Source organism: Apteryx rowi, unplaced genomic scaffold (genome assembly GCF_003343035.1).
Source record: "Apteryx rowi isolate R43461 unplaced genomic scaffold, aptRow1 scaffold_647, whole genome shotgun sequence".
NCBI lineage: Eukaryota > Metazoa > Chordata > Aves > Apterygiformes > Apterygidae > Apteryx > Apteryx rowi.
This window is the reverse complement of record NW_020450924.1, coordinates 34,684-47,768: the sequence shown is the minus strand read 5'-3', so window position 1 is coordinate 47,768 and position 13,085 is coordinate 34,684. Positions and strand designations below refer to the sequence as shown.

The following is a 13,085-nucleotide window of genomic DNA, read 5'->3' as shown; positions in this document are numbered from 1 at the left end:
AAACCCTGCAAAAATGCCTTTAAAGTTCAGGTACAAAAGATAGTGTCCTAAATTAGTGTACCTAGTAGTATTTATAGTGCTAAAAACAAGGCAGGAAAACTGTTTGCAAGAAAGTAGGTACACTGGTGACACTGATATTTTGGGAAAATCTGATGCTGTTCTTTGAAAACATAGATAGCTTTTTATTGGAAGATGTTATTTTTCTTTTTATATTTTCTTTTCCCCTTCTTCCACCCCTCCACCCCGCCTTCATTAAAATGGTGAAACTGAGTTGGGTTGGAGCCTCTGACAGTCCAGGCTGCTGCCCTGCTTACAGTCACAGAGACGGTGTTGATATTCACAGAAGTTCGACAAAAGCAAGTAGCATAAGCTTACAATCCTAATTCATCTATATGAGAACAAAAACAAAGCTAGAGCATTTAAAGGTTTCCGTTGTGTTAAAGCTAATGTGTTTACTTTGAGGCATTCATGATACCTGATGTACTGCTTCTTGTCCTTGTTTCTTACTATAAACACTGTGTTTGGAATTTTGGCCAAGAATTTGTTTGTGGCTGCAACTCTTTTTGATTTGATCCAAGAAATACCTTAACTTTTAAATAAAATCTTTAAAAAGCTGTGTAATTATTTGTAAATATACGGATTGAAAGCTTATATATTTTTAAAGCACCTATTGATTAGGTTTTATATCAGTTTATTCAATGGAAATCCAACTATATTTTGATTTGTCTCCATCTTTATTAATACATATTGCTTGTGCATTGGTTTTTGAAGTATTTTAAATATTTGTTAAATTTTATGTTATAAGATAAACGGTGGTAACTCCTGTTAGTAATGATTCTAAAAAGGCCTTGGTTAGAGACTTGTATACCTGCACACACAGATCCCTAGGCACAGATCCCAAACTGTGTATACATAACATGCGAAAACCCACAGCAGTGTTATGCATCTGCAAGTGTTGATCCAACCAAACTGATGTTTGAACAGTCACTGAAGCTTTTTCCTGAATGAGATGTTATGCAGCAATGTCTCTCCCCTTCTCTGCACACCACTTTGACCAAAAACTACTTTTCCATCAGATTTGTTTGAAATTAGCCAGTGAACTCAAAAGTGATTGCTAGGAGCTCAGACACTCAACAGTTTGAGTACAAATCAAACAAAAGCCCTTTATTTTTGAAATTCAGTGAAGATGTAAAACTATGTGGAAAGCTTACATTGCATTTATCGGGTTCAGAGCATGCTGCACTTGAGAGCATTTGGATCTGAATGTTCTCTGTTACAGTGTGTGTTGATAGACTGCTTATACATCTTTAAGCAGCAATAATCAGTCCTATATGTTTTCTGTCTAGTTTCCTGACATCATTAGCATTCTTGAAAGGAATAGAAAACAAAATACCTTTTAAATGTTCATTCTTCTTCTTTTCCATATTAATAAGAAGTTACTTTTTGATCAGTAAGCAGTATTCAGTTAAAATAGACTAAAATAGTCTTTTTAGTCTAAAGTAGACTAAAATAGTTTAGTGTTCACATTAGTTGAAAGAGAAATAATGTCTCCATTTCAGTGAAAAACTAAAACTAAAATTGAATATAGAATAAAACCAATATCACTAGTAGTGTTCTTGAGATGTAACTGTTTAGCCCATAAAAATTAATATTTATAGATTCTGGTCTTCTAGTTACTAGCAGCTGATAATATGCCTGAACCTGGCTAGACATCCCCATTGGAAAAGCACTTTAAAAGTGACAGTTGCAAAAGCAAACTGTAATGAATCATTCTCTTAAATGTGAAATTGATACTGAAGATGAAACTTACTTTGTAAATCCCTGATGTTAATCAAATTACAGCACTGACTGTCCATTATACTGTTATCTGGATTGTGTCCTTAGATCTCTGAAGAGAACCTTTGTTATTTATGATAAGCAACCTGGCTATCATTGCTACTGACAAATGTACAGTTGTATCTTTTTTAAAATTTCTTTTTTCCACGATATTAAATACCTTAGGAGGAGAGAGGCTTTCTGCCTCTCATTTGTGTTTTGTAGTGAAAATGAAAGATAAACTTTGACTATTCTCTAATGCTTTTATTTGCTGTGCTGTAAAAGTTAATAGTAGTCAGGAAGCCCGTAATTTCCACAGATACATTTTTTTCCTTTGATCCCAAACATGCTATTTAAAAACTAAAAATTCACTTTGTCTGTTTTGATATGCAATTAAAGTCATCTAGTCAGAGTTTTTTCACACTTTCAGTTCTCACATTTCTCACCTCAGTGCTTCATGCTGAAGCATTCTGCCATGTAAACCTTAAACCTAAATGCTGGTTTTCATGTTCTTTGGAAAGCCAAGTGTTTAGCTTGATTCATGTTTTTAGGCTTTGTAAACTTTTCTTCTCAAAATCAATTTACATACAAAAATTGCTTGACATCTACAGTGCCTCTTCTGCTGTCTTTGGTAAAGTATATTTAATTGTATCATCTCGGCTTCCTGCAGTAATGTGTCTCAAAAGATTGAAGTGCTTCTGTTGGCAAAGAGTATCTTCAAACTGGACTCTGATAATTTCCTCTTTCTTTATAATCAGGTGTTTCCATTTGGTCTCATCCTTGGTTCTGTTTCACTGTGTTTCCACATAGGTGGTTGTTTGTCAGCTCCTCTGCACCTTCATTTTCTCAATTCTGATATCTGAAAATATTAGTGTACGGAGATCTAAACAAATTCCAAAGTGGAAGATTTCTGAAGAAAAGCTGTTTCAGTGCTGTTTACCTTGGACCTGTTAACAAATGTGTAGAAAGTTTGGGGAAAATTAGGTAACTGATTTCGTTACAGTTGATGATCACTGTATGTTGATTTTTCCAAAACTATGAAGATGCATCAGACTTCCGGGTTCATTTGGCCATTTGTCCGTATCTGGACTGTCATTTGCTGACATGCAAACTTTGTTTTTATAGAAATTGTCATTAGAATTATTTTTGCAAGTTTTTTTAAACCTAGAATAAGATAAACTTTTTTTTGCTTCCAGAACTTGGAATACTGATTTCATTTTGAAGTTTTCTAAAATGAGAACTGTCTTGTAGCTTACATCACATAGAAACATGTGTTTGTTTAGTGAGGAGCTGACCTTATCAGGAGAAAATGCTTTTCTGGAACTGAACTATCAGAATTTTACTAGCCATGTTTAAGCCAGATGGGGTTCAAACAGTTTCCATTGGTGAGAATTTGGTGGAAAGTATGGACTCTTTTCTGTTGAGCTCCTGAAATTTATGGAAGGTGTCTTGTCACTGAACTTTCTAGTATGTCTTGTGTTTATGTACATATGTGAATTTGAATACCTTTTCCCAGCTGCTAATAGAAGAACCTTTTTATTTCTTCATAATTGTGCTGAATCTCCTGGTTGCTGTAATGGTAGTTACCAGCCATGAGATTGCTGCAAGAGGTTTACCTGGTCATGTAATCCCCCTTTCAGTGTGGGGCTTCTTATGGCTTACTTCTTTCTTTTAATTTTCATATGAATTGCTTCAATGCTTTTTTTTTTTTTGGGGGGGGGGGGGATTTATTTTCTTGTTAAGCCTGTATGTTTTTTAAGGGTGCAGCATGAAAGTTAAAACAGTTTGTGATTGTTTCCTTAGAAGAACCAGAATAGTGTTTCTGAAACCGCGGAATTTTATTAAGATAATTCACTTGCTGCTTGGAGAAGCTAACTGGAGTTGTCCTCCTCTGAACTCAGGAGAATGAAAAGATACTAGTGCTTTAGACTCATCATATTTGGAAATTTATCTTTTGAAGCATAAATGATTTTATTAATGTAGATTTTTCAGAGTTTGCTGACTTTTATTATGCTGTATGAACTAAAGAGACATTGAATAGTCCTAACTTTGTTTGGACCCATGGAAAATAGTTGTTCATTTGTTTTCTAAATCAGCAAAATTACTTTCAAAAGTAATGTTCTTTTAGTAAAGAATAATTCCTGTTGTTCTCTTTAAGACATTTCACTCCCATTGCTCCAAAATTCAACCTTATGCTTGCAGCACAAACTGGCAGTGTCCTCATTAAATAGTGAACTGAGCAGCATTAGAAAATTGTGTTCATACTTAGGTATATTGGATACTTAGGTGTATTGGTATACTTTTTTTATCATTGGTTGCAAGTATATTCTTTTCTTGGTGTAAAGAAGAATGCCTAACCTTATTCAGTGTGCTTGATCAATCTGAGTAACAAATAGATTATGAAACTAGTAAAACATTTCTATTAATAATCTTTTCTTCCACGTTCTACTACTTAGCAGTATTTTCACGCATGTAACAGAGCCCATAGCTTTGTTCTTTTATCAGATTTTCTAGTGTTACCCTTTGTTTTATAGCAAAAACCTACTTAAAAAAAAAAAAAAAGTGCCAGAATTTCACATATACATGGCCACTGCTGTTTGTAAAGGACATTTTGGCATGAATTTTAAATTGCGTTATTGTTTAATTAGGAAAACAAAGCAGTTGAAAGGAAATTATAGACTAGAGTTCTTACTTTTTCCTAGCTAAGCCTTCATAAAATCAGTTTTTGTTGTTGGCAGATTGTTTATGTTTAAATTATCCCTCTACTCCATGGTATTGAGCAAAAAAATATTCAAGTAAAAAGGAATTAGTGTAACTGCTAAGTGTTGTTGCAATGGCAAAGTGAGATGGTTTTGCCTTTTTTTGTGGCAGTTAAAAATTATTCTCAGAAGGCACAACTTTGTTTTAGCTGAAAATGACTGTTTAAAATGTAGTTATAACTAGCTTCAGTACTGCTGCCATCTGTGTACTGCTTTTATGTGTGTCTGGAGGATATATGTTTCTACAGTTTATGGTCCGCCACAGTGTTCCTTTTGGACTATCTGTGCTCATAAAATGTTTAATATTGCTGAGAAAAAGGAATGAAAAATGCTTGAGCAGTGTATCCTGTTTTCATGTGGTGGTGAAATATAGAAAAGGAGGTAGTTTAAAGTTATATGATACTGGAATTTAATTTTCTTTTGTTTTTAAAGTATCCCCTCCATTGCTTTTTCCATTTTACTGTACAAGTGACCTTGCCAAAAACTTCCATTCTGCCCAGCTGCACATATGAAATCATGTAGAAGGAAGGTGCCAGTAGTAAGGTATAGGAGAGGGAGTTGAGGGGGCTGAGGTTTTATTTCCAGGTTTGTTTTTGATCTACTATATGATCTTGGACAATGCTTGCTATAATGGAGGTCAGACTCTTTCCCTGATGTCTGCCTTAATTTGAATTTGTGAAAGACTTGATCCAAAATAAAATTAGCAGTTTCTTATGTCTTTTAACCCTCATTTTTGTTACACTTTGAGTTCCCTTTAGCTGGTTTACATCTTCTTGAAAGTGAAGTGCCCCAAACTGGACATAATAATTCAGATGAGTCTCTAGCAATACTTAAGTATGGAGAAGGATTACTTCTCATGCCTTGCGGGGCATCCTCTTGTTTATTCATCATCATACACTGTTTGCTTTCTTTGAAAGAGCCTGATGTTTTTTACTTGCCATTCATTAAAACTCTGTATCTGAATCTGCTGAGTTGTTCCTTAGTTGCTCCTCCCTCATCTGTTGTTTTTTCCTGACAGCTTTTCTGATTTGTCAAGATGTTTTTGAATTCTAATCTTATGCTAGAGTATACTTGCTGTCTCCTTCTTGCTATCCTGTTTTCGCAAGGAAACTAATTATTCTCTCGATTCCAGCTTGTTTGTGTAACTATTGGATAGAACCAGACCTCAAGGAAACCCTTACTAAACATAATAGTGCAGACTTTCAAACACCGGCAACTGCTGTGTATGGTTTTCCAATAAACTTTGCATCTACATTGCGATAGTTTCATCTAGGCTATATTTCTCTAGTTTTCAAGTAAGGTAGTTACACACGGTGGTGTATTACTGAAGTCAGAATACAGTCTGTGCTATAGAAAACCACAAAAATTGTATTTACAGGGCTTCTGTGCCCTTTATTCAGAGTTCAGGATTTGGCAAGCTGTGCTATTTTGACTGTCTGAAAGATTGCCAGAACTTTTAAACCAATAATCTTTTTGTGGCTGTACAGTAAAGTAGGTATGTTTTCCATTCTTTTTGCATGTTTCCTGAGTCTGATGCATCCTTTTAATCCTTTGGTTTTATTTAAAATGTAGATTCTCAAGGAGCGTTTCTGTATTTGTACAATGCACGAGAGGGATTTTAATTTCTAGACGTGATAGCAATACAAGTAGTGATTGACCAGATTAGAAGTTGTCGTGACAATCTTACCTCTATGAGTTCAGTATAGATTAGTGTTTTGGTTTCCAGATTCTCCAGAGTTTTTGCTTTAAGGTTAGCTAGCCCCAGGGCTTCAGGGAATGAATAGAACCTGCTCTGCAGGTGTTGCTCTTAATTAAAATTGTACCAGCCCACTGAGTTGAAAAGGGATGGGGATAACAGAGGAGAGGGAGTTGAAGCAGTGTGACAAATGTGCCCAGACACCAAGAGTAAAATTTTCTTAGCTTGAAGACTGATAGTAGAAGATACTATTTTATCCTTTCCATTTTTTGAGTGTGCAGGACAGTGTTGTGAGAATATTGCATTTGTATATTGGGTGCACTGCTGGGGTTGCTTTTCATAAAGCATGACCTAGAAGCTTCATGATACAGTCTGCTTGGTGCTGTTAACTAGAAAACCTGTCTTTTTCAGCATTAGCAAAATTTCCTTACCTTCTACAGACTGAGGATTTGGATGGTAATAACAGACAACCAGACAAAACTATTGCAGCTAGACGACAGACAATCCTGTGCTGTCTTGAAGATAGGAACATCTAGGTTAACAGGACAGGCTTTTCAGTCTGCACTTTTTCTTTTGCTTTTGAGGGTTATGTGCATTAGAAGAACTATGACTCTTGCTCTGGTTCCCATCCTCAGTCTTCTGATGGGTTTATGAATTGGAATGTATGAGCAATAACTTACTGTCTCCTGAGTAATTTCTACTTTTCTACAGGAAAACTTGATCTTCTCTATTGAGAATATGTATGTTTTGTATAATCACTTGCTGTTAAAATGATGGGTTTCCTCCTTTAGATAGAAAAGCGGGGTGAATAAATCCACATACTTAGATAATTGCAACTTCAGTGAGCATTACTAAAAAAAMCCCCCTAAAACAAAAACAAAAAACCCCTTCCCCCTTCCCCAAACATCTTTTCTTTGGGGAGAAGTTATTCCAGGGAAGAGATTACATGGGTAATAAACTTTCTAAGTTTGGTCTGTACACAATTTCAAAGTGGATTAGGAGGTAATCACCTTTTTAAAGGTACTTTAGGCTCAAACTTGCTGGGATGCATTTATTAATACAGAACAGAGCAAAGTTGCTGGATATTAGAATCTCAAAGACAATATCTTCATAAGGCACAAATACATTGTTTTAAATTTAGATGATGAAGAACTTGTTTAGAAGAGGGAATTGACTGATACAATATTCAAGGTTTGCTTGTGTCAACAATTGTTTTTTGGAAAATCCTTAACTCAAAAAATCTTTTGAATGTGCACCATCATATAATTTCTTGGGGTGTATATACCTCAGCCACCTGAGGCTGGCATGTGTTTTGCTAGCCTAACTTTCTGTGGTTGCATGGAAGAGCTCTGTCACGGCCCTTCCTGGCACTGTGATGGGAGCAGTCATGCCTGGGAAGACCTGGACAGTGAGTATAATGTTTCTGGGAAGGCCTTAATACAGATTGTAGGCACAAGACTAACATACAGTGTATGAGAGCACACTAGGTACGTCCTACCAGCAGCGGGCAGATGCTGCGGAAAAACAGTTTGTGGAGCCTGCTCCTGCTTGTCATGCTTTCAAGGAGCATGTTGGCAATAGAAAAGGGGATCATTACTGGCTAGAGAACATTGTTTTGTGGTTGGCAGCAGTGCTTATTGCTGTCCCTCCGTTTTCAGTTAGCGTAAGGGGACCACAGAAAAGAGCAGCTGGCAGCATGGTGAAGCTGCTGCCTGGAAAATCCACTGACCATTCTGAAGTTGCCCACAGTAAAGGAGGCCACCAGACACAGGCTGCAGCAGAGTAAATTATCTGTGCAAATCACAACTGGCACATGGGTAACAGGTTAATCATACCTGCATTACAGAAAGTTGGGTTAGTCCAAAATCAAGAGATGGTCGAGCAGTGTCAGGGGTCAACAGTGACAGGAAAATSATACATGTTTTAACTCTTCCTATCTGCCTCGTAGTTCATTGCAGGATGCAACTGATTGATACTTTCTGATGAGCCAGATAAAGGTTGTAATCCGGCTGAAAAGTAACTCAGGGAAAAGAAATGTAGTAGGCAGTCGTTGTGCAGCTGAACAGGCACTGGTGTTGGCAGAAAGGAGGAGCTGGAATGCGTGGTTTCTGGCAGCAGCACAGTTTTGAGTGTAAAACTGCACCTTCAGTGAAAAGGGTAGATATGAGTAAAAATGCTAATCAGGATATTTTACTCAGAACAGGAAAAGAAACAGTGTTAGGTGCTGGAGCATCCTTTTAGAATTTTAACAGCTCTACAAAAGTTTTATGTACTGTTATTACAGTGCTTTGTACTTTGACTAACGGTGGTCAAATCGCAGGCTACAGCCTATCCTTGCATTGCTAAGGGTTTTTTTGCACCCTTAGGTCAGTGTCCTGGTTTTAGTCTGCATGTTTTGGTTTTAAAATGTGTCATAATATGCTGCATTTGGAGTTGTAATATATCCATGCATAATGGATTATAGTTGAGGTCAGAAATTATGCTGAACAGTAGATTTTCAAACCATGGTATTTCTTCCTATGCTAAAATTCAGAATGAAATGTATAACCATCCATAAAATAGCTGGTACAGTTCATAACATGCTTGCATTCCTTCGTTATTAATAGTTTTATATCCATCTGTCAGCATGCTATGGCTAAGCCATTAGCCAAGTTTTTGCAGCTGCTGCTATACAAGTCTGTAGAGTGTGGTTATCTCCAGCTCCTGTTTTTTGTCTACTGGTAAGAAGAAATTTTACAGAGAACTTACTAGATTGTTCAAGACTGTAAGTTCAGTTCTAGGTGGTTATTTTATGATCTTGATTTAAGATTACTTGGCCTGTGGCATTTTCCTCTGTCATTTCTTTTGTTTGAACTGCATTGGTTGCAACAGTTGCTTAAAGTATTGGTGGTTTGTTTAATTTCATTAGAAATTCTGCACATAGTTGTAGTTTTATATTTTTGCAGTTCTATTTTTTTTAAGAGTGTTTTGTGCAAATTACAGTTGCTGACTTGATAGGGCCCCTGAAGATGTCTGCTTTGAGAGGAATGGGTCTGTGGGCGATATGTGCTTTTTGACTCCCTCCATTAAAATGCAGACGAAGATGGATTTTGTTTGCAGTGGAGAGATCTATGTAGAAAGTGACTGAGACTCCCAAACAACTTGGTACATGACATTGAACAGTTATTGGAGAATAACAGTTCAGATTATTGCTGAACTGGTATAGTTCAGATTAGTTACTTGGTGACACAAAGTTTCTAGAAGTATTCACTAGTGCTCCAGTGCCACTGTGGTTTTATGGGAATGTTTTGCTTTGTTTTTTTTTAATTCCGGTACCTTCAAATACCAAAGGCCACAGTTTGTAGCTCATGACTGATACTTGCTTTTTCTCCCAATTTTGGCATCAGATAAAATCTATTAATATCAATATGAAACTTCTAAATGGTAAATGTCTATGTATACTTACAAGGTTCCATATCCTAGAATAACATTATTTATGCTAGTAGTATGTAATGAAATCTTTGCAATCTTATAAAATGCAGAGCTAGTGAATAAATTGCATTTTGTATACTTGCCATTGCCCACCTGCATTCTGTCCTGTCATTCACCTCTGGCTGGGCCGCTTACATTCCAGCCCCCTCATCAGCTTAGTGCAGTGGCTGCTGAGATATACACCACCAAGTTATGTTGCCATTCATTCCCAAAGTCTACAGCTGGTCATTTTCATGCCTACAGCCAGCTATTACCAGATGTTATTATAGAGTGGTAGTAGACCAGTCTGCCTTAAAGAATGTCTTGTTTGTTTTTTCTCATGTTGGGGTGTTTCTCAATGGGGTTAGCTTGAAAGAATATCCGTCTTCTATTCATTTTTTTAAATATCCATTTTTACTTCATCTGCTTTTTATAAATTGCCATTAAACACTGCTATTTTTAATATCATTTGAAGCTGGCTTTGTTTTTTCTGAAGGAATGATTGACTAGCAATAATAGTGATGTGTTTCTTCTTTCAAGGGCAAACAATTTGTGCAGAAGCCTCTAATGTTTCTTTTTGGTCACAGTAATTGGTCCTTGCTGCTTCTGAAGGGCTTAATCATTGCTTTTTTCACAGGGCCTTCCAAATATAAGAAGACTTTAGACAGGATAGACTTGTGAATGACCAGAAAATGAGTTTTTATAGCAATACCATCTTGGTTTACAGTTACTCGAGTATAATGTCTGTAAATTTCACCAACTTGTTCAGAGTTACCAATGCAGCCTGAATGGTAAGTGCTTCTTAAAAATGTGGACCTGGCACTAGTAAAGTTATAGAACCTCCTGGAGTTTTGAGCAGAAAGCATGAGAACTTGTAATGAGATCTGAAGCATGTGCATGTCGTACAGATACCCTTATTGATTCTGTTGAATGTAACTCTAATTCATATTTATGTAAGTTTGGGTTTTTGTAGCTGTAATATTTCTCAGATATTGAGAATATTCAAAGAAATACTAGATAATTAAGAATAATCAGTTGTGTTACTCAGCTCATCTGCGAAGGATAGACAACTCTTCACTGCATAGCACATTGTCTTCTTTTCAGTACCTGAATATCTGACTTTTAAGATTCTTTTACTTAAGAAATTGTACAAAAGCCATTAGTGTTTTTAGGTAAAATATGATTCAGATTTGGTTTCAGTTCCTGTCTCTTTCCCATTGCTAGTGCTTTGTTGTTTTTTTGGTCCATTAGTTTGTATGTGAAGAGAAAACCTCAAGCAAAATAAACTTTGTGTTACCAGGGAAAGATGCCTGGTTAATGATTTTGTGGTATGAATGATAAAAGTCATCATATAGGTTATGTTCTTGAGCTCTAAAAATACACATCAACTCAATTCCTGTCATGTGCTTCTGTCAGCAGCTATAGATGGAGTTACAATGTTATATCAGTGACAAAGTTTTTCAGTAACCCATGTACTGACACAATCTAGGACCTCAGAATATTTTAATTACCAGAGTTTTTAAGTCAGCTTCAGGAAGTCTGCTTCCTAGTTTGGAGTCGTAGCTGTGATGAGCTAAGGACAAAGTGAAGAAAGATTGGTAGGGAGTGGTAGTAGTCTTTTATTCCCTCAATTGATACAGTCAGGAAGAAGGAGAGCTTATCACTGACAGCCTGAAGAAGGGCTTGTGAAAGCCTGCGTGTCAGTTGGTCCAATAAAAGATGTGATTTCTCCCTGCAAACTTTGCCTCATCTAGTTTAAGGTCTGTGGAGTTATTGATGGTTACTATACAGAGAGATTAAGCTTCCCTAGTTTCTTTAATGATTAGAACAGTCACTTACCTGCAAATTTCTTTTATGTTTAAATGATAATTATGTAATATATTGTAAGACATTGAATGCTTGTTGTCATTTGCGTTCCTTTGCACACATGACGATACAGTAGCATGCACGGTACCAATGGGCTAATCATTTAGCATTAATCTAGTTTTCTTTGGGATCCACTGTCCTAGAGTAGGCTCATGCAAGCTCTAGCAGAAAAATAAAGATGACAGAATTTTTTTGTTAAATAGAAGTATTTGTAAGACAATCTGTAGAGAGGGCAGCTAATAGATTATCTTGATGGTACTAAAATGGAAACAGAAAGCTGACACTCCTCCTCCTTCCTGCACCAAAGTTTAAAGCAATAGGAAGTAAAAATTGGCATTATTCAAACCTCTCTGATCTTTTGCACAGTCTTCACCATGGTTGTAATGTATCCTTGGTTTTTCATCTGTTGTATGAAGCAGTTGAGAAATCTGTCTTACTTTAAAGGTTTTCTTTTTCCGTGCTTCAGTATGCCCCTCTAGAGCAGTTTCAGAAAGATTCTGAGTCTTGCTTTGGGGGTGGTTGTTATTTCTTCTTTCATTGGTTTCTTGCTTTCTCTTCTCTAAAGAGGTGATAAGAATTCAGTTTAAAGATGTTCTGAGAGCTAGCATCTTATTATACCAGTCACAGTATTAAATCTACTTCCAATATCCAGGGCAGAGCCGTTGTTGGAAAAGCTGAAGAAAGTGACAGTATAAATTAAGGTTAAACCCCTTCATGTTAATTACTTCTCTCCTTCCCTTCCCTCGTTGTATATTCTTCGGTTCGTCTGTTGAAGGCCGRAGAGATATGTTACCCGTATTCTTTACAACTGTTGTCTGAATATTCAGTCAATTTACAATGCCTGTTAAGTCACTGCTGAATTTCTTAGGTTTTGTATGTTTTCTGAAGCAAGCACAACCACATTATCTTGGTCAGCTGGCATGAAAATGTGGGTGGCTGACAAGTTCAGCCTGCACTCAACAGACTCAGACTTGCTAATGTTTTTTATATGTGACTGATGGTAAAATTTCACTGGTAACCCTTTGACAGTGCTCTTTTTTAATATATGTTGCGACCTTTTTTGTTCTTACACAATTGTTTGTGCAACCATATAGTGAAGTGGGGAACTGATCCAGCTAAAAAGTGATCTTTCAGTTTATTTTCCTGAATAATTTTTCACCTGAAGACAATATTCTTGCATATTGACTTGTTCCCTTGTGTTTGGCCATAGTCCCTACATCTTCTTGTGCAGAACTCCTGTGTTGCTAATTGTTCTCAATTTTTTTCATGTGGTTATTGTAATGGCTTGTGCTTGTCCTTTCTTAAATTGTATCCCCCCCTCCTTTCTTTTTCCAGATATTTCTCTGGTCTTTTGAGACCTTCTTGAAGGCTAATCCTATTCTGTCACATTCAGTTCCTTCAGTTTGATGCTGATGCACAAGTATTTTGCTGGAATAGTGCAGAGGATTCTGCTGTGGTGGGAGCAAACAGTTGAGACAGCTTAGGAGAAGGAGGCAGTG

The 13,085-nt window shown here is 36.6% G+C and overlaps 1 protein-coding gene across 5 annotated transcripts in view; it reads left to right on the top strand.

The window, feature by feature from the left end:
- The window catches only part of RAD51B (RAD51 paralog B), a 70,646-nt gene that overhangs the window by 24,200 nt on the left and 33,361 nt on the right, over positions 1-13,085 (top strand). Inside the window, exon 8 of one of the 5 annotated variants that reach the window (XM_026084588.1) lies at positions 10,358-10,536. The exons of 3 other annotated variants lie outside the window; for them this stretch is intronic. In XM_026084588.1, coding sequence (XP_025940373.1) covers positions 10,358-10,384 — 27 coding nt within the window. In that variant the 3' untranslated portion in view covers positions 10,385-10,536. Of the gene's footprint in view, positions 1-271; positions 708-10,357; positions 10,537-13,085 lie in introns of those variants that run through there. One more of the 5 variants, XM_026084589.1, reaches the window with a different exon arrangement.